The sequence below is a fragment of the Gadus morhua genome, chromosome 21 (assembly GCF_902167405.1).
Source record: "Gadus morhua chromosome 21, gadMor3.0, whole genome shotgun sequence".
In the NCBI taxonomy this organism is placed as follows: Eukaryota; Metazoa; Chordata; class Actinopteri; order Gadiformes; family Gadidae; genus Gadus; species Gadus morhua.
In genome coordinates, this window is record NC_044068.1 from 18,155,768 (window position 1) to 18,179,582 (window position 23,815).

Here is a 23,815-nt window from a genome sequence, read left to right on the forward strand (position 1 = left end):
GGCGAGCGCGTTCACGAGGATTTGTGCAGCGACAAATTCGCTCGAGTTGAAATATTTCAACTTTGATGCGAATTTCGCGTGATGACAGCCAATCAGCGTTCAACAGCGTGGCCACTGAGTGACATATGTAACGTAACAGCCAATCAGCGTTCAACCGTCAAACGCAGTGCGGTGCAGTCCGGGGTGAACTGCAGCATGGATGAGAAAGTGATTGTTGCCGTTTGCGACTACCGGAGCTCTATATATAATAGTATATAATAGTATATATAATATCACAGCCAAAAGCTCTGTGCGCCATGACCCACGCTACTCTGCCTCTTATTGGCTAATACTCGCTGCCTTTACTGATTCGATTGTTGAATAATTTGAATGATGATGTTCAATCATCATATGATATTTATATATATTGATATTATATATATATATCTAACGAGATGATTGATGTGGAAGAGAATGATGTGCGTTTTTTTAATCTAAGGTGAAATATGAACAAGGATTCATTGTCAAATTCAGATCTGAAGTATTTTATTTAAATAAATGTTCAAAAAATTACTGAACACCATGTTTCCCTCGTCTATATTTTACATTCATGCAGGCTGCATGTGTGACCAGTAATACCTACAAACTGCTCCTGATCAAGTCATGTTAATTTTATAAAAGTGGCCCACTCTGGCCCATACTATGTGTTGCAAATCAACAGTTCAAAGACACAGTTTACAAAATAAATTAGGCCTACTGACTTGCCAAGTGAGAGAACAGGTGTCATTCCAGGAATAAGGAATAGTTCACTCAAAATGCATAGTTGTCTGTCACTGGTCTGTGGGCCAGTATTGGTTTAGTAATTTCATAATCCTTCCTCCCTGAGATCAAGCAGCAGAAATTATGTGACAATGAGCAAATACTACTGAAGGATTTTTGGGTAAACTAAATAGATTTGTCTCACATGTCACTGTTTCTAAAACAGGGCGTTTTTCTGGGCTGCGTTAAAAAAAAAAGGCAAACATTTAGAGTATACCCACTTCTCCAGGGACCACTACACCACTGCTTGTACGATAATAAGATGTTCTAGGCAGTAAGTAATTCTAATTCTGATCTGATTCTCTGAAAATAACCCCGTTTACGGGCCACTGTGTCAGGAAAACAAACGTATACGGATGTGGAGAGGGGCGTGGCCAAATGTAGAGATAGGCATGGTCAAATGTGGAGAGGCGTGGTCAAACCCCCGGATCGGGTCACACTGTGTGTGTGCGGTGGAGCTGTTTGGGGTGAGGCGATGCGTTCGATTATGCAGATTTCTGCGTATTTTGCAGAATGTTTCCAATTTTCATATTTATATGAGACACGTAAGTCACGGGAGCGGATTGAATGCGTCATGATTCGATGAACTAAAGTAGGTTGTTGCATGCAAAAAGAAACTGACACTGTCACTGCGTGCTTCCCTCGCTGAAGGGGGTGAAAGTTGTGTTAGACATGTTTTCCTGGTAGTGTTTTCTTTTACGGACGTACAGAGTGCAACATTATAACTTCATTGTTGATCGCGCGATCGATCCGTTATTATTATGAAACGCATTTCGTCATGATCTCAACGCAGGGAGATCCTCCACTCGAGGGAAAGTTCGACTTTTGTTATGACATTTGTTGCGCACACTCCCGTCATGGAGCGGCTGCATGCTGTCGACTCTGATCGAAACCAAAGTTGCAGTTCCGTGGAACTCGTGGAATGCCTATGTGCAACATTGAGAAAGGTACACGCTTTGTGTTATGTTACAACATTTCGTTTATTAGTTGGATTAACCGTGCAGACTTTCAATATTGAGACCACTATTGATGTTAGCACTACATATTCTTGACTTTTGCTTGTTTAATCCTAAACGGTTGGACGTTTCCTGTACGTGCCAAAGTGCAGCGTTGCACAGCGGCCGTCGCTGTCGTTTCCATAAAATCCATAACTTTGATCGTGCTGAAACTTTGTGTTTTTGACTACAGAGAAAAAGGGATATCTAGCGGCTTTTGCGCCCGTTTTGTAGTCCTCCCGAGAATACCTACATGTCCACGTAATTGTTCCTTTCTTATTAAGGGGAGGGGGGGGGGGGGGGGGGGGGGGTAAATTTTCCACCTCGTTGCCGACAACTGAAAAAAAAGTCCTTATTTCAATGGGCAAACAATGTAACTTATCTTTTTTTTCTTTAAAGATCCAAGGTCCTCACTCGGAGCAACCTACAGAGATGGACAGCAAATCTCAGATGTGAGTTTGGACGGAGGGGTGTGTGCTCTCCACCCTTGGTCGTTTCCTTTGGGATTTATATTTCCTCCCGAGTACCTCGGTTCACACAATTAAATAAAGCCAGACAGAACTCCTTCCCGGGACGTCAGGGGCCTTGCACAGGCCACAACCCCGGAACTGCTCAGACTTTGCTATTTTCCAAGTGGCATAACATCACTATGAGCCTTCCTGTTCAACATAAAGTGAGTACTGACAAGAGTGGCCGGCAAAGGGCCGCCGACATGAAAGAGGTTGTGCAGTCCTCCCAGGATAACTATTATGGGATTGCTCCCCCTGCTCTGGAGTCAAACCTTAACAATTCTGGGAGCAGCGCTGGGATTTACAACCCAGACAAAGGGGCACAAGGCCGCCTCCACTACCAACAGGCCCCCCCAGTAAAGTGGATTCACCAGGACCCCCTACAGGGCTCAGGCTGGTCTCAGGACGCCCCGGTCCCCACTTGGGGTCCAAACTTTACCACCTACCCAGGTGGAGTGAGGGGCCCGACAGCGTTCCATAAAGGGGGTCACGATGTGGGGGGTGTGCAGATGGGGGCCGTGGAGGCTCAGCCCCCCGGACCTGTGGAGGTTTACAGAGAGGCCCCCCAGGTGTACGCCCAGGCCCAGGCCCAGGCCCAGGCCCAGGTCCAGGTCCAGGCCCAGGTCCAGGCCCAGGTCCAGGCCCAGGTCCAGGTGAGGGGCCTGGAGTGGCATCCGGCTCAGCTCCAGACCTTTCAACCACATGGCAATAAAGGCGTAGACATCCAGGGTCAGTCCCACACCGCCTCCCACAACATGCCTGGCTCCGTGCTGCAGCCCTTCCAGCCGACCTTCAGGCCTGCCAAGCAACAGCAGTACCCCCCTGGATACTACCCGGTATTCAACAAGGCCATGCCTGGCCTCGGCTACACTGAGCAACCTAAAAGCCAACACCATCTCCTCCAGCAACAGATGCAGCAGCAGCAGCAGCAGCAACATCAACAAATGCACCAACAGCAGCAGCAGCAGCAGCAACTTCATCATCGCCACGTGCTACAGCAGCAGCAGCATGTGCAGCAACATGTGCAACAACAGCACCAAATGCAGCAGCAGCAGCAGCAGCATCAAATACAGCAGCAACACATGCAGCAGATGCAGCAGCAGTATCAACAGCAACAGCGGAGGCAACAGATCCAACAAATGCACCAACAGCAGCAGCAGCAGCAGCAGCAGCAGCAGAAACAGCAGCAGCAGCTACAGCCACAACACGTTGCACCGCCAGAGACTTTGCATTTGCATGGGCAGCCAAAGCCGACCCAGAACTTCCAGTCCTACCAGTCTCCCGAGCCCAACGCGTCCGTGGCCGGCGCTCAGAAAGAAACCGTCCAGACCGCGGGCGGCGCCAGACAGGAAGCGGAGATCCAATCCAGCGGCGACTCCTCGGCCACCGTGGAGTTGTCCCCCGACAAGGTGTTGTACTCCAAGCCCCCGGGCGCGGCGGGAGCGGCGGGCGGCTCCAGTGTCCCGCCCCGCCGCTCCCGCCGCCTCTCCAGGGACGGGCAGTCCCCGGGCGCCTACGAGCCCTGGACCCCTCCGCCGCTCTCCAAGAACGGCCTGCCGGCGGGGGCGGAGGGCCTGGTGACCACCGGGGGGGTGATCCAGAGCACCCGGCGCAGGAGGAGGGCGTCGAAGGAGATCAATCTCGAGACCCTGGCGCAGCAGGCGTCGGAGCGGGAGTCCCTTCCCCCAAGGGGGGGCAAGGTAAAGAAAAATGATCCACTCAATGTAATGTATGGAGTGTGGCTGGTCGTTATAGCGTACCCTAATGTAGTGCTGCATGTTTAAGGGTTCCTTTACAGGGCACCTCTCTGGAAAACTCATTTTAAATTTGTCAACATGAACATTGAAGGCATCTGCTTGCCTTATTCCACCAGCACCACATCTGTGAGATCTTTCTTATTTTTCTGTCTTTAGTTTACGTTCCGCTACACGAGAACAAATCTGATATTGCGTACATGAGGAGATAATATACAAGTTAAATTGGGGGGGAATAAAACGACTTTCTTCAAACCATTTATTATCTTAATGAGATGATTGCCGTTTGCAATGCCACCAGCCAGAGAAAGAGGAAGAGGCCTGTTTTAAATGCAGAACTTTGGATGGACCAAACCTTTTCCCAGAGCCTGGTGATTCATTTGTTTCATACGTTGCAGCTGTCAGCTGCCATGCTTTTTCTTTTCATTGAAACTGGTATTACTGCAACTACAACTGTCTTCATGGAACAGTTCTTGAATCATTATTGGCTGAATTTCTCTTATTTTTATTTAGATTAAACCCTTCCTTAAAGAAGACATGCAATAGGGAAGCTCCAGGTCTCGCAGAGGACTTGACTTCTTCCTACAAAACCTTGTCAATAATTAGTCAGTGGATGCACTATACAAAACTATTGTGAACAAGATATTTCTTGCACACACTTTCTTATTGACACACGTTCTGTCGTCAGTAATTCAGCACAGCGGGGTAAAGCGTGCGTGTGCGTGCGTGTGTGTGTGTGTGTGTGTGTGTGTTTGTGCGCACACACTCCTGTGTTCCTCTGCTGTGACATGTCTGCACACCTCCACATTCCTCAGGCTCTTGGCAGTCGTTGTACAGAGCCTGGGAGGGGCCCTGAACGCCTCAGCCCTGCCCAGGCCAACTCCCACACACTGCCCCACCGCTGCCTCCACAAACTGGTTTATATTGAGTGACGATGGAAGAAACACAAAGCAGAGTCTCATCATGACAAGTGGAATAGGAATACAATTCTTAATATGTTATCTTTATGTGTTATTTAATTTGTTGTAGTTAGGGCTGGGAATGATAAATCAGAGGTTGCGCTGAAGATTGAAGAGGCTTTTTTTTTTTTTGTACGTGGATCGGTGCGATTTCTTTTGATTTGTTTTCCGTCGGAGAGTCCGACTGCGCGGTTATCTCCTGCACGGTTGGCATGAATTGATTCCGTAATCCACAATTGAAGTAATGATGTTCCCATTTGCAACATTTGCGACCAACAGTGCAACTGTTACTTTGATGTTGTACTTGAAACATTGTGTACTGTATGTATATAGTGTGTGCGTGTGTTAATAAACGCACAACAACACCATTTTGAAATGGCTCAAATGAAAAAAGAACCACTTTCATCCCATCTTCCCCTTTCTCGTCCTCCCTGACTCAGCGTTTTCTCCCTTAATTGCGACTTCCTCAATCTTCTCAGCTTCTTCTTCTTCCTACTTTTGTTTCCAAAGCTGGGGGAGGACGGCGCCCCCGTGGGCAAGCAGACGGGCGGCATGGGGCCCCTGGTCATCCCCGTGTCGGTGCCCGTGTCCGGGGGCCAGGGGACTCTGGGGAGCCCCTGGAGAGGGAGGATGGACCCGGGAGACCACCACCGGCTCGCCCACAGCGACCACAAGCTGTCCGTCATCGTGGCCCGCCGACGCTCCCTCAGAGGGTCGCTCTCCGAGAGCTCCGCTCAGGTCAGGAGAACGTCCTTTCCCTTTGGTGTTTCACTACGATGAACAGGAATCATTGCTTTTCGAGGAGTAGTTTGCACCGGGAGTGATTACCTTGTGAGATGCGGGCGGGACTTGGTTGGCTAAGTACTAAGCAAACGCGCATACAAGCAATGTTAATCCTAATGGATGCAAAGTCCTGATTGTGTTTTTCGTGTATATTTTAATTTATACATCATTAGACAATCCCTGGTTGAGGCTTATTCTGATGTAAATCAAAATAATCTTCTTAACTTTAGTTTCCTGGAAACAGCCCAGAAATATTGAATTGATTTTTAACGCTATTAAGAACCACATACTTCCATTGTCTTTTAGTTTTTCTTGGCCTTGGTTTCCCTGCTCTAGAATAGGACCATAGGGTTGTTATACAGTATAATGACTACTAGTGAGATCCCAGGTATTCACCTGTACTCCTAGACTGGGTACCCCACGCCCATTCAGCCGGCGATTTGAATTCACACTGCAGAAGGGTCTGGAGAAGAGCAATGCATTTCTTTCTGCTTCCGATACGTTTTTGTGGGAGCCAATCACCAAGCTGGCTTTTCCCCCTGGCGCGCTATTGGCTGGTTTAACACAATGACGAAAGGGAAGCGACAGCCAGCAGCCAATTGCGTACAGAGTCGTTTGAACTAGGCCTGTTGATCACGGCCTCGTGCTGAAGAAGATGACAGCGGCCTCTCCAGACCAGCGTGCAATCTACGATGGAGCTTGGGCTGGCCACAGCCAGGCTACTGCGCTCCATCCCCATTGGTTGACCTGCCTCACCACCTCTTCCACAGGACGACGACGACCACGAGGCCAAGGCCAGGGGCCGGTCGAAGCGGCCGCGGCCGGAGCCACTCTTCATCCCGCCCCCCAAGCTGTCCACCTACATCGCGCCCTCCGTCTACTCCAGCATCACGCCCTACCAGAGCCACCTGCGCTCGCCCGTCCACAGCCTGCCGGACCACCCTCTGGCGCTGCCCCCCTACACCCCGCCCCCCATCCTGTCTCCGGTGCGCGGCGGCTCGGGCCTCTACTTCTCCACCTTCCTGTCCAACATCGCCGCGGGCAACCAGGGCGGCCCGCCCCCAACGCTGCCGCCGTCGACGACCCTGCCGCCGCCTACCCTGGCGCCGCCGAGCCTGCCGCCGCCGGCCACGCCCAAGTCTTCGACACGCAGCCTCCTGCGCTCCGGTGAGTGTCGCCACGGCAACCCCATCACCCCCCAGGCCTCCCATCTTGGTCGCTACTCAAGGTGCTTGGAGACCTAAAATGTCTGAAAGGAACGGCTCCCTCCGCATTAGTTATTCATTACTTACTCAAATAGTTAGTTAGTTACATTGGTTTTATAGCTATACAAATATAAGATGGATAGATATGAACGTCGTCGGGTCAGCTATTTTCAGATTTGATTGTTTGCTGCCATCTACTTCGTGATTTGTAAGGCCATGCTGGTTGTCGATTAATGTGCTCTATAAAGATTTTGAATATATTAATATAGAGAATGAATTAAAAAAATAAATAACTCAGTTTGTATAATATCGTTTTTATTAATATATTATTAATGATCTATAATCATTAATTATTTGATAATATGTACTTGTGTGTGTGTGTATACATTTTTTTAACCATGGTAAAAGTCTCTTTTCCCAATGATGGGCCACTTGACCTTCCCCAGACTGGTATCTGGGTGGATGGGTGTTTGTTCCAGACCCTTGGGATGTGTCTAAAAGGGCTGCCTCCTTTGTGTTTTTCCAGTCAGTTCAGACCCCACTCCACCAGTCTTGCCATTGATTACCGATGCAACCGCTGTCAGCTTTGATCCGTGAGTACAGTCATCGGTCAATATAACGAACCCCCCCCCCCCGAGACTAGAAGACCTGAGCCGTGGTAGATGGCTTCAGGGTCCAAGTTTGCAGCACAAGAAGTATAGTCATACAACGTAGCACGCAATACGGTTAGTAACACGGTGTCACAATACGTTTGGTAACACAATGACACATTTACCACACAATGCTGCACTATGCTAAGGCCATATCCGCCACAGTGTGTGTGTTTGTGTTTTAGTGCACTTGTGCGTGTGTGTGGGCAAGGGCCTGTGTGTATGTGTGTGCACGAGCGTATGTGTGCTCCAATGCCTGTGCGTGTGTGTGTGTGTATGTGTGTGCACGCACATGCGTGTGTGTGTCAGAGAACCACTACAGTCAGAATCAATCAGCGTGATCATGTCCATTAGTGAACACAAGCGCTTTGTATTGAATAGTCCACTGCAGTTCCGCGTGCCGCTCCACTATTGACCCCTAACTGAGGATCCGTTCTCGCGGCAGGCGCATCAACATTGGCCAGCAGTACCAGGCAGAGGTCCCGGAGCTACGCCAGGACTCCGCCCTGCCGCCAGACGAGCACCGGGCGGACCTGCTGTGGCTTCCCAAGGCGGAGCCGCTCACCCAACAGGACGAGCCGGACTACCGTTAGTACCTCGGCACTAGCTTAGCGTTAGCATCTTAGCATAAGAATGTCATCATGTCATTCTCTTGCATTTGCGGTAGTTCTCTCTGTACCGGTGTATCCTAAATCCTCCGTCTTCCTCCGTCTCGACCCAGTGGAGGACTTCATGAACCTGGCCTGTTCCAGCGTGCTCCGCGGCGGGGGAACCAATCAGGAGCTGGCTCTACACTGTTTGCATCAATGTGGAGGGAACGTCCTGGTGAGTCATTGGACATGTAGCTCTTCTCCACTTAAAGTTGCTTTTGTGTTTTTTGTTATTTTGTATTTGATAAGTTCTGGTCTGATTATTAAGTTAGGTCTGATTATTATGCAGCTGGATTTTTTTATTATCCTTTAAACAACCAACCATTTTGTTGCCTTTTCTCCTAAAGGAAACACTGAAACATTTAATGCAGGAGCAGCCAGTCTTCCCCAAAGGCCATCACATGGCCGACTATCACTACTCAGGTAAGAACGCATGTGTTGTGGTTCAATGGACCCACCGTGTAGGCCTGCACACCTTGTACAAACCCAGGTTTGCTACACGGCTCTTCTGCTCTTTTGCAGTTTCCTCTCTTCAACAAGCCACTTTACTGTGAAACACTGCCATAAAAACACACGCTAAGAGCGTTAAGAAGAGCGCACATATTGACTTGGTGGGAAGAAACTGTGTGATCAGCCTCTTGTCTCTTAAACATTAACCTGCTGGGGGAAGTCTCCCTGAAGCCCTCCCTCTCCTGCATGCAGCCTCTCTCCTACCACATTAAGAGCGCACTGACAGAGTAGTCCTCTACTCACTGCTGCTCTGTTCCTACCACATTAAGAGCGCAGTGACAGAGTAGTCCTCTACTCACTGCTGCTCTGTTCCTACCACATTAAGAGCGCGCTGACAGAGCAGTCCTCTACTCACTGCTGCTCTGTTCCTACCACATTAAGAGCGTGCTGACAGAGCAGTCCTCTGCTCACTGCTGCTCTGTTCCTACCACATTAAGAGCGTGCTGACAGAGCAGTCCTCTGCTCACTGCTGCTCTGTTCCTACCACATTAAGAGCGCACTGACAGAGCAGTCCTCTGCTCACTGCTGCTCTGTTCCTACCACATTAAGAGCGCACTGACAGAGTAGTCCTCTGCTCACTGCTGCTCTGTTCCTACTACATTAAGAGCGCACTGACAGAGCAGTCCTCTGCTCACTGCTGCTCTGTTCCTACCACATTAAGAGCGCACTGACGGAGCAGTCCTCTACTCACTGCTGCTCTGTTCCTACCACATTAAGAGCGCACTGACAAAGTAGTCCTCTACTCACTGCTGCTCTGTTCCTACCACATTAAGAGCGCACTGACAGAGCAGTCCTCTGCTCACTGCTGCTCTGTTCCTACCACATTAAGAGCGCACTGCTGTGTTTCCGCGCAGGATCAGATTGTTGGACTGCAGCAGAGAAGCGCTACTTCAACAAGGGGATCTCTGCCTACAGGAAGGACTTCTTCATGGTGCAAAAACTGGTATGCGCACACATTTTTCTCCATTAAGTTACTATATCCTTTAAATCACTGTCCCCTTGATTCATTTCTCAAATCGCTATTGCTACCTAATCACTTTATGGTCTCACTTTAACGTCAACATCACTTTTAGATGGCGAATGTGTATTTTTTTATGATATACAGTCTCTTCACAGGATACTACCTAGTACTTAAAGAAAAGTAACTTTTTTCTTCCATAAAAATTAGAGCTGTCAAGCGATTAAAGTATTTAATCGTGATTAATCGCATTAATGTCATAGTTAACTCTAATTAATCGCGATTAATCACAAATTATTTTTCTATGCTAAATATCCCTTGATTTTTTTGTCCCATAATTCTTCTCATTTTAATTCTCTTATCAACATGGTGAAGTGCATCGGCTTGCCTTGTGCAAATGATTTTTATTGATAACAACATTGACATATACACTGAGCAAAACAGGACGATACAAAAAAAGAGCCTATAGTGCAATTAAACGACTGCTTTGAACAAATGTCATTTGAACATAGCAGTCAGGCTACTGCTTCTTTGTTTTGAGCCAAAAAAAAAAAAAAAAAATATATTTTTTTTTTTATAAAATAATTGCGTTAATCGCGCGATAAAAAATTGAACGCCGTTAAACTTGGTTTGCGTTAACGCCGTTAATAACGCGTTTAACTGACAGCTCTAATAAAAATGCAAGAGCAAATGCATACTTTTTGCTTAGCTTTTAACTGAACTATGTTTTATGTTTTGACTTTCTCTAACATAAATGTGAGTTCCCCTAGCCTGCCTATGCTCCCCCAGTAGTAGAAATTTCGTTGGGTGTAAAACAAGCACTAGGCATTCTGCTCCGCCTTTGAAAAAACCAAGCTCAGACGCGCCGTTTGGGAATTTTCCCCGTATGTCGTCATATGGGGAGATGCCACCTTCCCTTTCTCTGCCTTGCTAGCCCAGAGAATTTGGCCCGCCAATGAGATACGACCGTGCGAGCGCCACGCGCCACGTTACAAAAGACGGCTTGGCAATGATGTAGATCCCTGTGTCATGCAGTATCAGGAGTTGATATTGCCACTGTCAACCAAAATCTGAATCATGTCATGTTTCATAATATTAAGGTAGTAGTAACCTAATAGTATAGAATATAAGGCAGTTTGGGCAAGTGCAGAGTGAGCAGTGGCACCAAGGACTGACTTAGGTTTAGATGGATGCGTTTTGTTCACACACACCTCAGAAGACCCACACACAAATCTACAGCCACGTAACATGGACGCTTCTGTCAACACTCAAGAGCTGTATCGCCCCGATCTTAAATCAACAAGACTTATTTTAACATAACCCGTGTCTGCATCCTGACGCCCACGCAGTCTGCAGTTATTATAGAGCCTCTGCAGCGAATGTTGCCATATATTATGAATATTCTTATTAATACTAATTTAATAATGATTATTATTAAAGGTGCAGACGAAGACAGTGTGCCAGTGCGTGGAGTTCTACTACACCTTTAAGAAACAGATCAAGATGGGTCGTAACGGGGCCCCTACCTACGGCCCTCCGGACTCACCCGAGAAAAGCGCGGAGGCTGCGCCGGACATTAAGGTAGACTTTGGAGTGCTAACAGTTGCTAAAAACACTGGTTTTAGATTTAATGAAAGTGTTAGCCTATGCCTGTTCAGACACAATCTAAGTTACGCATATTCATAATGATTTAAACTTTCTTTATAAATCCTGGAATACACAATTAAAACTGATGTAGTGGGGTAACAGTCCTTGCAACAAGATTGAGAACATTAAAATAATCAATAATAATAATATTGGTTCTAATCATAGGCTTTCTGCACTGTGTGTTCCTCTTCCACAGGTGGAAAGGGACGACCAAAGGGAAAGAGACTCCTGCGATCAGACCCAAGATGGCAGCCTGGCACGAGTCACTCAGTCCCTCCAAGCCCATGATTATGTAAGTGCCCCAGCTGTATCTCGTCTGGCGTTGAGCATCTGATCGGCTCCAAAGGTCATCTCTCCCCATCCGAGCAGGCCTTACAAAGTGTCTGCTCTGGTTCAGCAGGCAGACTCAACCTCTTTTAGATCCCTCGAGGTAACACTGCTATGTCAAATGGTTGAGTCTGCATCAGTGAAGATTAAAGAAAAGGATATTTTTAAAACACTGAAACATATTGTTGTTTGCAAATGAGCATTGCATTTTAAACAGTGCTTTCCTTGTTGCTATATGGTCACTCCTTTCTGAACCATTTTGAAAAATCCTCTCCTTGGTTTTGCTCCTCCACCGTGGGTCTTTGCTGTGCGGACGGTTCACTGTCCCTACCCTCTTCTGTACTAGAATAAGGGATGGGTTTAAGAACGGGAGGCAGGGAACGGGAGGTACTGCCTGTTACTGCAACCGAAAACCCTTCCTCTGTATCAGGAAGTTCCATGATTCATGGTTTAGGGTGTTGCGCTTTTGGGAAAGATCGAAAAAACACATTCTTTGTAATATTGTCAATCTGTCAAAAGAAAAACCAGCTTATCTGGTTGGGAAACGAGAATGCTTCACTCCCTTTGAGGCCCCCTGTGATACCCTGTGCACTGACACACACACACAGATATATATATTTATAATTGTATATTACTCTGCTACTAGTAATAGAATGATCTTGAGTGGGGAATGAACAGAGGTGTCAAAAGTATTCACATTCATTACTCAAGTAGAAGTATAGATACTAGCATTTAAAGATACTTCTGTAGAAGTTGAAGTATCAACTCAAGCTTTTTACTTAAGTAAAAGTATAAAAGTACTGGTTTCAAAACTACTTAAAGTATTAAAGTAAAAGTAATGCAGGGGTGAAAAAATGCCATTAAGGACAAAAGCTTAGGCCGTGCCACAGGGGCCTATAGATTACAATCAGCTTTTTTGCCAAGTATGCCCACACATACAAGGAATTTGGTCTCTGCATTTATCCCATCCGTGAATTAGTGACACACACACACAACACAGCTCTATAGCACACTGCCCCACTTCTCCCAAAAAAACATTTTTCTAAAGGCCATCTAATGACTATACAACCATTGCAAAAAATTCTTCCAGGTACGGCCAGTGATGTAGAAGGGTTGGCTGGTCTTCTTGGCTACCAACCTCCTCACTGGTGCTTGGTTGGGACATTTCGCTCATCTACGTCTGCTATTTCGTAGCTGGAATGTGCCGCGATTTATGTCATGTCAGAGAATGTACGGGCTCTGGTCATGCGCAGGTGCCGTGGATCGCGTATAAACCAATAGGGTGTCAGAATGGTATATGTTTCTATTCTCATCCAACCAATCAAATTCACTCTATCCGATGGCACAAATAATCTGGATAGGTTTTTTTGTTTGTATTTTTTTGAACGCCGGCAGAATAAAAACAAGCCGAAATTAAATAGGAGTAACGAGGCCATTTTTAAAAAGTAAGGAGTAGAAAGTACAGATAAGTGCGTGAAAATGTAAGAAGTAGAAGTAAAAAGTAGGCAGAAAAATAATTACTCCAGTAAAGTATCGATACCCAAAATTTCTACTTAAGTAAGGTAACGAAGTATTTGTACTTTGTTACTTGACACCTCTGGGAATGAATCTTAGGATCTGCGGGCCAAGTCTGGCGTTGTTGACTGAAACCCAAACACTGACACAATGGGTCTAAGGTGGGGCCGACAGAGAGGCAAACTCAGGTCCGGTTCTAACAGTTGACAGCGCTAGAACCGCGTTGGCTTTGACGTGGACCAGTGCGTCTGCCTCTCGCCCCCTGCTTTAGAATGCTTTATTGTGGAGGGCTTACTGCAGACTTTGTGCGGCGAAATTGAATGTTGCTGCATTTGGTATGGACACTGAAAAGCATCATTCACATGTTTTCAGTGAGGCGCTTGTACATTGTGTTTAACAACGGGGTTTTGTCATGATGGGATGTGAAAACCGTGTGTAATCAGACCTGTCCACAGAGACAGGTCGCTGTTTGATTTACGAGGTGTTCTATCGTACTTAACGTACATTATATAAGCTTATATTATAGCATATTAGACCGACAGTAGCCTATATGTTCTGTCAAACTGAATGCAGTTGCTGACGTGAACGCAGATGCGCAATGTTGTCCTATAGTGAACAGATAACATGCTTCTAGACGCAGGCGGTCCTTAAGCGGAGGCGCGTCGCCCACACACATACTCTTGACTTCCTCCCTGTGAAGGAAGTAGAATTAGAAGACGATGATGATATCTTAACCGACTCCTGCCCTTTTTATTAGTTCAAGTTAAACGTGCATTTTGCGCAGGACAAAGTGCAGAAGGTGTGTGTGTGTGTGTGTGTGTGTGTGTGTGTGTGTGTGTGTGTGTGTGTGTGTGTGTGTGTGTGTGTGAGGTTTTATTAGGGGGAGCGGAGGCGTTACATTCAAAGTGCGGGCTTGGGGTTGGCCGGCGTGGACAAGACAACGACATCAAACAGCAAGAGGTGTAGAAGTAGTGGGAGTTACATTCAGATTTGAACAGAAAACCAGTTTTGCCTGCGTTGTTAAAATAGCTGCGTCCCGTGTGTGTGTGTGTGTGTGTGAGAGGAGCTGGCGAGGCTGCAAGGTTGGTGTCTTTACAGTTGGTTATATGATGCCCCCCCTCCAAATGCACAGGCGGGCTCCATGGTGCTGATGGAGAAGCTCGAAGGCCTGAAGAAGGCCACTCAACCCCAGGCCCACCCCGTGCCTGCCCCGCGCAAGCCCCGCCCAGAGACGGCCGGCCGGAAGACCCGGGCGCCCTCAAAACCCTCCCAGGACCCCGAGGGGGTCTTCCCCTGCAAGAAGTGCAGCAGGTGTGTGTGTGTGTGTGTGTGTGTGTGTGTGTGTGTGTGTGTGTGTGTGTGTGTGTGTGTGTGTGTGTGTGTGTGTGTGTGTGTGTGTGTGTGTGTGTGTGTGTGTGTGTGTGTGTGTGTGGCAGAGATGTGGACTGGGGTCACTGGACTGGAGGCGGACTCGAGTCATGATTTTGAGGACCAGACTCGACAAAATTACGCATGACTTGCTGCTCGACTTAGACTTGACTGCTATTGACTTGAGACTTGACTCGGACTTTGCCTCTTTGACTTGTGATGACTCGACATGTATTGAGTCAAAAACATTTGTTGTTTTAGATATCAAACCTATTTCCCACCTAGAGGGCTAGACACTCACGACGCATTCACTAACGTGAAGATGAAAACAAAAAACTGCGAGCAAAGACCAATATACACTTCAATAATATCAAAAAGTAATTTCATTATCGTTTATACCTTATTCAGAATAACTGTTTTGGTTTCATATCGGCTGCGTTTTGAGTTGGTCCCAATGAAGCCGACTGGCCAGCCTCTGAAACGCAAGACATCGTAATTAAATCATTGTTCAACCGTTTACCTTCGTTAATTTTTTTTAACATATCTACACACTCGTATCTTCAATAATATCTTCTTGGCTTTGGTGTGACCTTGACTTGGACTCGACTTGCCTTTCCCTGTCTTGACTTGGGACTCGACTCGGACTTGACTGATAAGACTTGGGACTTACTTGGGACTTGCCAAGCAGTGACTTTGTCCTATCTCTGGTGTGTAGTGATGCTACGTGCACCAAACACAGTCCATTTTAAATGTTAAATAATTAAAAATCACAAACTAAAGAGTGAATCATTTCCACTATTAAACATACACATAGATTTTCGGTTTCATGCCACTAGAGGGCAGAACATTCACACAAAACCTCTGTAAAGTGCAATGACGCCAAGGCCACCCCTCACACCTTCATTGGCTCTGTGCCCACCAGCAGACTGGGCTGCACAGCGCTACGGAGAAATCCTCTCCAGCATACGGAGCCACTTTGAACCTTTCTATTCCCCATCCCAATTAAAACCTGTGCTCATATTTAGTAGATGCATATGATGTACATCTAGTTGGACCTACAGAAGGTCGTGGATGTGTTTTCATATGATCATGGACTATCAATCTATTTCCTCACACACATCTTTGGTGGGATGTTGGAAGTGTTCAGAGGACGATCAGTGACAGTGAATCAGCCCTGTCTCGAAGGCGGAGTGGTGTGCTTCCTCAGCCTCACGCACCTCTCCCCCACTCCCCCCCCCCCCCCCCTGCAGGGTTTTCACCAAGGTGAAGAGTCGCAGCGCCCACATGAAGAGCCACGCCGAGCAGGAGAAGAAGGCGGCCGCCCTGCGGCTCCGGGAGCAGGAGGAGGAGCAGCGGGTCGCCATCGCCGCCGCCCAGGCCAGGAAGGAGGAGGAGGAGGTGGAGGTGGAGGTCCAGGCGGCGGCCGCCGTGGCGTCAGCCGCAGTGGCGTCAGCCGCCGTGGCGTCGGCAGCCCTAGCGGCGACGATAGCGGCGCCCGTGGGCGAGGACGGCGTGGAAGGGACCACGGGGGCGGAGCCAGAGGAGCCCAGCAGCAGCAGGGAGGAGTCGTCCGAGCCGGAGGATGAGAACGATAAGGATTGGCAATGAACACGATAGAAAAATAGAAAATTGAAATCCACGTTTGCTTGTTGTGTAGAAAAAAAAAAGAAAGGAGTTGGATGATTGCAAAGCAACCGGGGTGGACGGAGAGGCTGCGCGGATGGACTCGGAGGCGAGCTCGGGGTTCTTAGGGCAGGCGACTCAAACGATGGAGAGAGAGAGGGCGCACTCACACTAGGCCATCTGTACCGTGCCCAAGCCTGTTTCACACCTGTACCGTGCTCAAGTACGATTGGTGGCTATTGTTAGCGTGCTATTGCACATGCCATGGAATCACACTCCTACAGTTTTAAGACAAATTTGTATCTATTTTAACTTTTACAACGGGATATATATATATATATATATATATATATATATATATATATATATATATATATATAATATGGAGGTATTTTTGTTGATGAAAAAAATTGGTTTACCGGTATGCTGTTCACTTTTGCTTTTGCCAAAGCATGCTTATTGTTTGTACTGTTTTATTTAATTGAAATGATCAAAATATTACTTTTTCATCGTCGGACGCACTTATATTTTTTGTAACATGTTTTATAAGGAAACATAATCAGGGGATTTCTTTTTTGTCTTTTTACCCGGAGCAAGATTTTTCTACTTTAATACCATAAACATTTATCAGATATTTGTGTTTGAATATCCTACAGAAAATACTGATGTGATTTTTATGTTCTCTAAGATGGTTGCACAGTTATTCTTCTATTAAGGGGCCTTAAAATTGATGTTTTATGTAAAAAAAAAAGTATATGTATTAAAGTCCATATATTTATGATTGTTTTGTTCTACCAATCACATCAGATATGTTCTGAACCAGGAAATTTTCTCTTTATATACTACCTGTATCGGATAAAAGGGTAGAAGCAGTGAGTTCATGTGAGTCAACGATTACAACACCTGGAACAAGGTACGTCCATTTATGGTCGTCCCTCGTTACGACGAGTTATGGTCACGAAGTGTGGTCACCACTTTTCCCATGTGTGTGTGTATATATATATATATATATATATATGGAGACAGCCATCATTTAACTGGACCATTGAGACACACATAGGCCTACGGTTATGTACTAGCCTACTTGCCTTTTTCTGCAGTCTCATAGTTTTAAATAATATTCAAAGAAATGTAAAGAAAGAACATTTTTCTTTTATATCGTATTTGAATTCTTAAAGCGTGTGCCTCGGTTATCTTGTGTGTTTGTAACAATTCCTTCATTAACGTGACAGTCCATTGGCCGTGCTGCTGCCGCGACTACTTCCTCTACCACCTCTGTAATGCGCCCAACCCTCAGGGGCCATCCACAGGGCCCCTGCTGTTCCCGGGCCCTCGGCTCCCTCTCACGTCCTCGGTGTCTCAAACGACATGCGTTCACATCACAGCCCGTAAGAATTAGCCTGTACTATAGCCTATTAGGCTGACTGTAGCCTTTATCTTCTCTCATACTGAATGCAGGTGCCGGGAATGCAGAGGCTGGCATCTTCACACGTTGTTCCATACCTAGGTATCTTCAAAAGCTATCTGAGTCACATGAATTTATCATTTTAATCTAGCTTCCTTCACGGCGTGAAGGTGTCTGTACTCGATCGCTGTTGAGTAATGGTTTCATTTAGCATCTCCGGAGGGTGTTCAATTGAAACTTACACATGATGGGATTCATCAGAATAATGTGTGTGTGCACAGGTTTGTTCTCACTTTGAGTAGCGAGGTAAACTGCTGATGAATATTGTAGGCTCAAGAGCAAGATCCCACGCCCACACGGATGAATGAATCATAGTACTATCTTTCTGGCCCCCGCGGAAGGCTTCATCATTATCCAGAATCTGATTATTGATGATTCTGATATTATGTTGTTGTTCTGCTTGTTAATGAACGCTTTACAGTTGTGGTCGTGAATTATGACCACAATAAGGAGCACTCGTTTTTTAAATCCACATCCCTTGTTTACTTAAGGAAGAGTTCACAGCAATACAAAATATCAGATAAGCACAAAAATCCCCGTGGGTGAAAATATCCCATCTCTGTCTTTATAAAATAACGATTCATATTAAACCCTGAAATAAATTAACAAAAAGTGAAAAAAACAGATCATTAGACCAATGGGGTCTCGGACAATGACCACTGTTACATCAAAGGCTACTTCTTCACAGCAAAGGTCGTCAAGGCATTGTGGCGTTCGTGAGAAGTCTTTCACAGAGGGAGGTAATAGACAATCTGATGGTTGTATGAGCTAGCCCCGGGGGTCCCTAGGGACTCGGACACGCCGTCGACTCCTGCTTGACGTCCACCGGGTAGAAGGAGGCGGCACCGTCCCGGTACCCCAGCGCCTCCACCGTCGCCTTGTAGCAGATCATCTCCAAGGCCCCGCCCCCTCTCTCCACGCACGCCTCCGCCGCCCGCACCAGGCGCCCCACGTCCCCGCCCCCCAGCCCCGCGTCGGCCGCCAGCGCCTCCAGCCGCTCCGCCGTCTCGCTGAGGTCGAAGCGCTGGATCTCGCCGTCCACGCGGCACAGCTCCTCCGGCGGGACGGGGCGCCGGCCCCCCCGGGGGGGGGGCGGGGCCAGGGGGCAGAAGCCCTGCAGGTGCACCCGCAGGCTGCAGTGGTGGAGGTAGGAGCGCGGGCAGTGGGGGCAGCGGTGGGGCCGCTCCCCCGAGTGCAGGCGCTTGTGGAGCTTGAGGTGGACGTGCTGGGTGAAGCGGGCCGGGCACGCCTTGCACTGGTGGGGGCGCTCGCCCGAGTGCAGCCGCTGGTGGGTCTTGAGGTTGCTGGTGCTGCTGAAGCGCTTGTGGCACACCTTTGTTGGGGTATCAAACGGGGGTTAGGGATCGTTTTGGAGGGGCGTCCTCCTCAGACGTGGACATGGCTGTACACTTCGAGGTCGCGGGTGTCTTTAAGGTGGAATGTGTCTGGGGGGGGGGGGGGGGGGGGGGCGTACCTTGCACTGGTGTGGTTTCTCCCCGGTGTGCACCAGGAAGTGTTTCTGCAGGTGGGCCAGCTGGGTGAAGTCCTTGGTGCACGTCTGACACCTGAACGGGCGCTCACCGCTGTGCACGCGCAGATGAACCTGCCATGGAGTCACCAGAGCGTCAGTAATGTGACGTCACCGGGTTGTTACAACTGTTAAAGAAACTCACAAAGCTAGCTTTGTGTTTCTTCATTTTTTATTAAAGTACTACTACTTACATAGCATACTTATTCATATTAATACAAAAGACATCTTAATGACAGCTAGCTACGTGATAAATCAATACATTAGTATGCATACTTGTATCGGATCGTCGTTCCTTGCCATAATTGATCCTGAACCTTTGAGGGACAGAACTCACCTTGAGGTTGGACAGCTGGCCAAAGATCTTGCGGCACACGTTGCACTCGTAGCGGATCTTCCCGTTCTGCCTGGTGAGCGGGTAGGTCAGGGTCTTGTAGCCGACGGACCCTCCTTCCTTGCTCTTCCTCAGGTCCATGGCGTTCTCGGCCTCCCCCTGTGGGCGGACCCCCCCCGGCCCCATGGCGGGGCTGGGCGTGGAGGGGAGGCGGTCCACGGAGGCCCCCATGCCCTCGGGCGGGGACGCGCCCCTGGGTGAACAGGAGGCGGGGTCCGGCCCTCGGAGAGAGGTAGCCCCCGGAGCCGTGTCCTTGACCCCACCGCCGCCACTGCGGCTGACGCCGTGGCGTCAACCGCAGTGGCGTCAGCCGACGTGGCGTCGGCAGCCCTAGCGGCGACGATAGCGGCGCCCGTGGGCGAGGACGGCGTGGAAGGGACCACGGGGGCGGAGCCAGAGGAGCCCAGCAGCAGCAGGGAGGAGTCGTCCGAGCCGGAGGATGAGAACGATAAGGATTGGCAATGAACACGATAGAAAAATAGAAAATTGAAATCCACGTTTGCTTGTTGTGTAGAAAAAAAAAGAAAGGAGTTGGATGATTGCAAAGCAACCGGGGTGGACGGAGAGGCTGCGCGGATGGACTCGGAGGCGAGCTCGGGGTTCTTAGGGCAGGCGACTCAAACGATGGAGAGAGAGAGGGCGCACTCACACTAGGCCATCTGTACCGTGCCCAAGCCTGTTTCACACCTGTACCGTGCTCAAGTACGATTGGTGGCTATTGTTAGCGTGCTATTGCACATGCCATGGAATCACACTCCTACAGTTTTAAGACAAATTTGTATCTATTTTAACTTTTACAACGGGATATATATATATATATATATATATATATATATATGTAATATGGAGGTATTTTTGTTGATGAAAAAAATTGGTTTACCGGTATGCTGTTCACTTTTGCTTTTGCCAAAGCATGCTTATTGTTTGTACTGTTTTATTTAATTGAAATGATCAAAATATTACTTTTTCATCGTCGGACGCACTTATATTTTTTGTAACATGTTTTATAAGGAAACATAATCAGGGGATTTCTTTTTTGTCTTTTTACCCGGAGCAAGATTTTTCTACTTTAATACCATAAACATTTATCAGATATTTGTGTTTGAATATCCTACAGAAAATACTGATGTGATTTTTATGTTCTCTAAGATGGTTGCACAGTTATTCTTCTATTAAGGGGCCTTAAAATTGATGTTTTATGTAAAAAAAAAAGTATATGTATTAAAGTCCATATATTTATGATTGTTTTGTTCTACCAATCACATCAGATATGTTCTGAACCAGGAAATTTTCTCTTTATATACTACCTGTATCGGATAAAAGGGTAGAAGCAGTGAGTTCATGTGAGTCAACGATTACAACACCTGGAACGAGGTACGTCCATTTATGGTCGTACCTCGTTACGACGAGTTATGGTCACGAAGTGTGGTCACCACTTTTCCCATGTGTGTGTGTATATATATATATATATATATATATGGAGACAGCCATCATTTAACTGGACCATTGAGACACACATAGGCCTACGGTTATGTACTAGCCTACTTGCCTTTTTCTGCAGTCTCATAGTTTTAAATAATATTCAAAGAAATGTAAAGAAAGAACATTTTTCTTTTATATCGTATTTGAATTCTTAAAGCGTGTGCCTCGGTTATCTTGTGTGTTTGTAACAATTCCTTCATTAACGTGACAGTCCATTGGCCGTGCTGCTGCCGCGACTACTTCCTCTACCACCTCTGTAATGCGCCCAACCCTCAGGGGCCATCCACAGGGCCCCTGCTGTTCCCGGGCCCTCGGCTCCCTCTCACGTTCTCCTCGGTGTCTCAAACGACATGCGTTCACATCACAGCCCGTAAGAATTAGCCTGTACTATAGCCTATTAGGCTGACTGTAGCCTTTATCTTCTCTCATACTGAATGCAGGTGCTGGGAATGCAGAGGCTGGCATCTTCACACGTTGTTCCATACCTAGGTATCTTCAAAAGCTATCTGAGTCACATGAATTTATCATTTTAATCTAGCTTCCTTCACGGCGTGAAGGTGTCTGTACTCGATCGCTGTTGAGTAATGGTTTCATTTAGCATCTCCGGAGGGTGTTCAAATTGAAACTTACACATGATGGGATTCATCAGAATAATGTGTGTGTGCACAGGTTTGTTCTCACTTTGAGTAGCGAGGTAAACTGCTGATGAATATTGTAGGCTCAAGAGCAAGATCCCACGCCCACACGGATGAATGAATCATAGTACTATCTTTCTGGCCCCCGCGGAAGGCTTCATCATTATCCAGAATCTGATTATTGATGATTCTGATATTATGTTGTTGTTCTGCTTGTTAATGAACGCTTTACAGTTGTGGTCGTGAATTATGACCACAATAAGGAGCACTCGTTTTTTAAATCCACATCCCTTGTTTACTTAAGGAAGAGTTCACAGCAATACAAAATATCAGATAAGCACAAAAATCCCCGTGGGTGAAAGTATCCCATCTCTGTCTTTATAAAATAACGATTCATATTAAACCCTGAAATAAATTAACAAAGAGTAAAAAAAACAGATCATTAGACCAATGGGGTCTCGGACAATGACCACTGTTACATCAAAGGCTACTTCTTCACAGCAAAGGTCGTCAAGGCATTGTGGCGTTCGTGAGAAGTCTTTCACAGAGGGAGGTAATAGACAATCTGATGGTTGTATGAGCTAGCCCCGGGGGTCCCTAGGGACTCGGACACGCCGTCGACTCCTGCTTGACGTCCACCGGGTAGAAGGAGGCGGCACCGTCCCGGTACCCCAGCGCCTCCACCGTCGCCTTGTAGCAGATCATCTCCAAGGCCCCGCCCCCTCTCTCCACGCACGCCTCCGCCGCCCGCAACAGGCGCCCCACGTCCCCGCCCCCCAGCCCCGCGTCGGCCGCCAGCGCCTCCAGCCGCTCCGCCGTCTCGCTGAGGTCGAAGCGCTGGATCTCGCCGTCCACGCGGCATAGCTCCTCCGGCGGGACGGGGCGCCGCCCCCCCCGGGGGGGGGGCGGGGCCAGGGGGCAGAAGCCCTGCAGGTGCACCCGCAGGCTGCAGTGGTGGAGGTAGGAGCGCGGGCAGTGGGGGCAGCGGTGGGGCCGCTCCCCCGAGTGCAGGCGCTTGTGGAGCTTGAGGTGGACGTGCTGGGTGAAGCGGGCCGGGCACGCCTTGCACTGGTGGGGGCGCTCGCCCGAGTGCAGCCGCTGGTGGGTCTTGAGGTTGCTGGTGCTGCTGAAGCGCTTGTGGCACACCTTTGTTGGGGTATCAAACGGGGGTTAGGGATCGTTTTGGAGGGGCGTCCTCCTCAGACGTGGACATGGCTGTACACTTCGAGGTCGCGGGTGTCTTTAAGGTGGAATGTGTCTGGGGGGGGGGGGGCGTACCTTGCACTGGTGTGGTTTCTCCCCGGTGTGCACCAGGAAGTGTTTCTGCAGGTGGGCCAGCTGGGTGAAGTCCTTGGTGCACGTCTGACACCTGAACGGGCGCTCACCGCTGTGCACGCGCAGATGAACCTGCCATGGAGTCACCAGAGCGTCAGTAATGTGACGTCACCGGGTTGTTACAACTGTTAAAGAAACTCACAAAGCTAGCTTTGTGTTTCTTCATTTTTTATTAAAGTACTACTACTTACATAGCATACTTATTCATATTAATACAAAAGACATCTTAATGACAGCTAGCTACGTGATAAATCAATACATTAGTATGCATACTTGTATCGGATCGTCGTTCCTTGCCATAATTGATCCTGAACCTTTGAGGGACAGAACTCACCTTGAGGTTGGACAGCTGGCCAAAGATCTTGCGGCACACGTTGCACTCGTAGCGGATCTTCCCGTTCTGCCTGGTGAGCGGGTAGGTCAGGGTCTTGTAGCCGACGGACCCTCCTTCCTTGCTCTTCCTCAGGTCCATGGCGTTCTCGGCCTCCCCCTGTGGGCGGACCCCCCCCGGCCCCATGGCGGGGCTGGGCGTGGAGGGGAGGCGGTCCACGGAGGCCCCCATGCCCTCGGGCGGGGACGCGCCCCTGGGTGAACAGGAGGCGGGGTCCGGCCCTCGGAGAGAGGTAGCCCCCGGAGCCGTGTCCTTGACCCCACTGCCGGCGGGCGACACGGCGCCGGGACACCTGAGGTAGGTCGTCCTGCCGAACACGAGGTAGCGGCGGTCC

General features: G+C 48.3%; 2 protein-coding genes across 5 annotated transcripts in view; one reads left to right on the top strand and one right to left on the bottom strand.

The window, feature by feature from the left end:
* Positions 1-1,183: 1,183 nt before the first annotated feature.
* On the top strand, positions 1,184-16,303 carry mideasa (mitotic deacetylase associated SANT domain protein a). Of its 4 annotated transcripts, none has more exons than XM_030345025.1 (13): positions 1,184-1,265; positions 2,193-4,002; positions 5,526-5,753; positions 6,569-6,965; positions 7,530-7,596; positions 8,099-8,241; positions 8,375-8,478; positions 8,651-8,726; positions 9,668-9,756; positions 11,212-11,352; positions 11,615-11,710; positions 14,393-14,571; positions 15,879-16,303. In XM_030345025.1, exons 2-13 carry the CDS (start codon positions 2,443-2,445, stop codon positions 16,234-16,236), a joined length of 3,438 nt encoding a protein of 1,145 aa, XP_030200885.1. In that variant the 5' UTR covers positions 1,184-1,265; positions 2,193-2,442; the 3' UTR covers positions 16,237-16,303. The 4 variants fall into 4 exon arrangements, with proteins under 4 accessions (XP_030200885.1, XP_030200883.1, XP_030200882.1 ...); XM_030345023.1 differs by having other exon boundaries at positions 1,206-1,343; XM_030345022.1 differs by having other exon boundaries at positions 1,227-1,745.
* A 1,598-nt stretch (positions 16,304-17,901) lies between these two features.
* Positions 17,902-23,815, bottom strand: part of LOC115534884 (PR domain zinc finger protein 1-like) — a 14,063-nt gene continuing 8,149 nt past the window's right edge. Inside the window, exons 4-9 of the mRNA XM_030346166.1 lie at positions 23,425-23,815; positions 23,034-23,162; positions 22,354-22,901; positions 19,582-19,915; positions 19,191-19,319; positions 17,902-19,049 (exon numbers count right to left, since the gene is read on the bottom strand). The exon at positions 23,425-23,815 is cut by the window's right edge and continues 559 nt beyond it. Coding sequence (XP_030202026.1) covers positions 18,501-19,049; positions 19,191-19,319; positions 19,582-19,915; positions 22,354-22,901; positions 23,034-23,162; positions 23,425-23,815 — 2,080 coding nt within the window. The 3' untranslated portion in view covers positions 17,902-18,500. The remainder of the gene's footprint in view (positions 19,050-19,190; positions 19,320-19,581; positions 19,916-22,353; positions 22,902-23,033; positions 23,163-23,424) is intronic.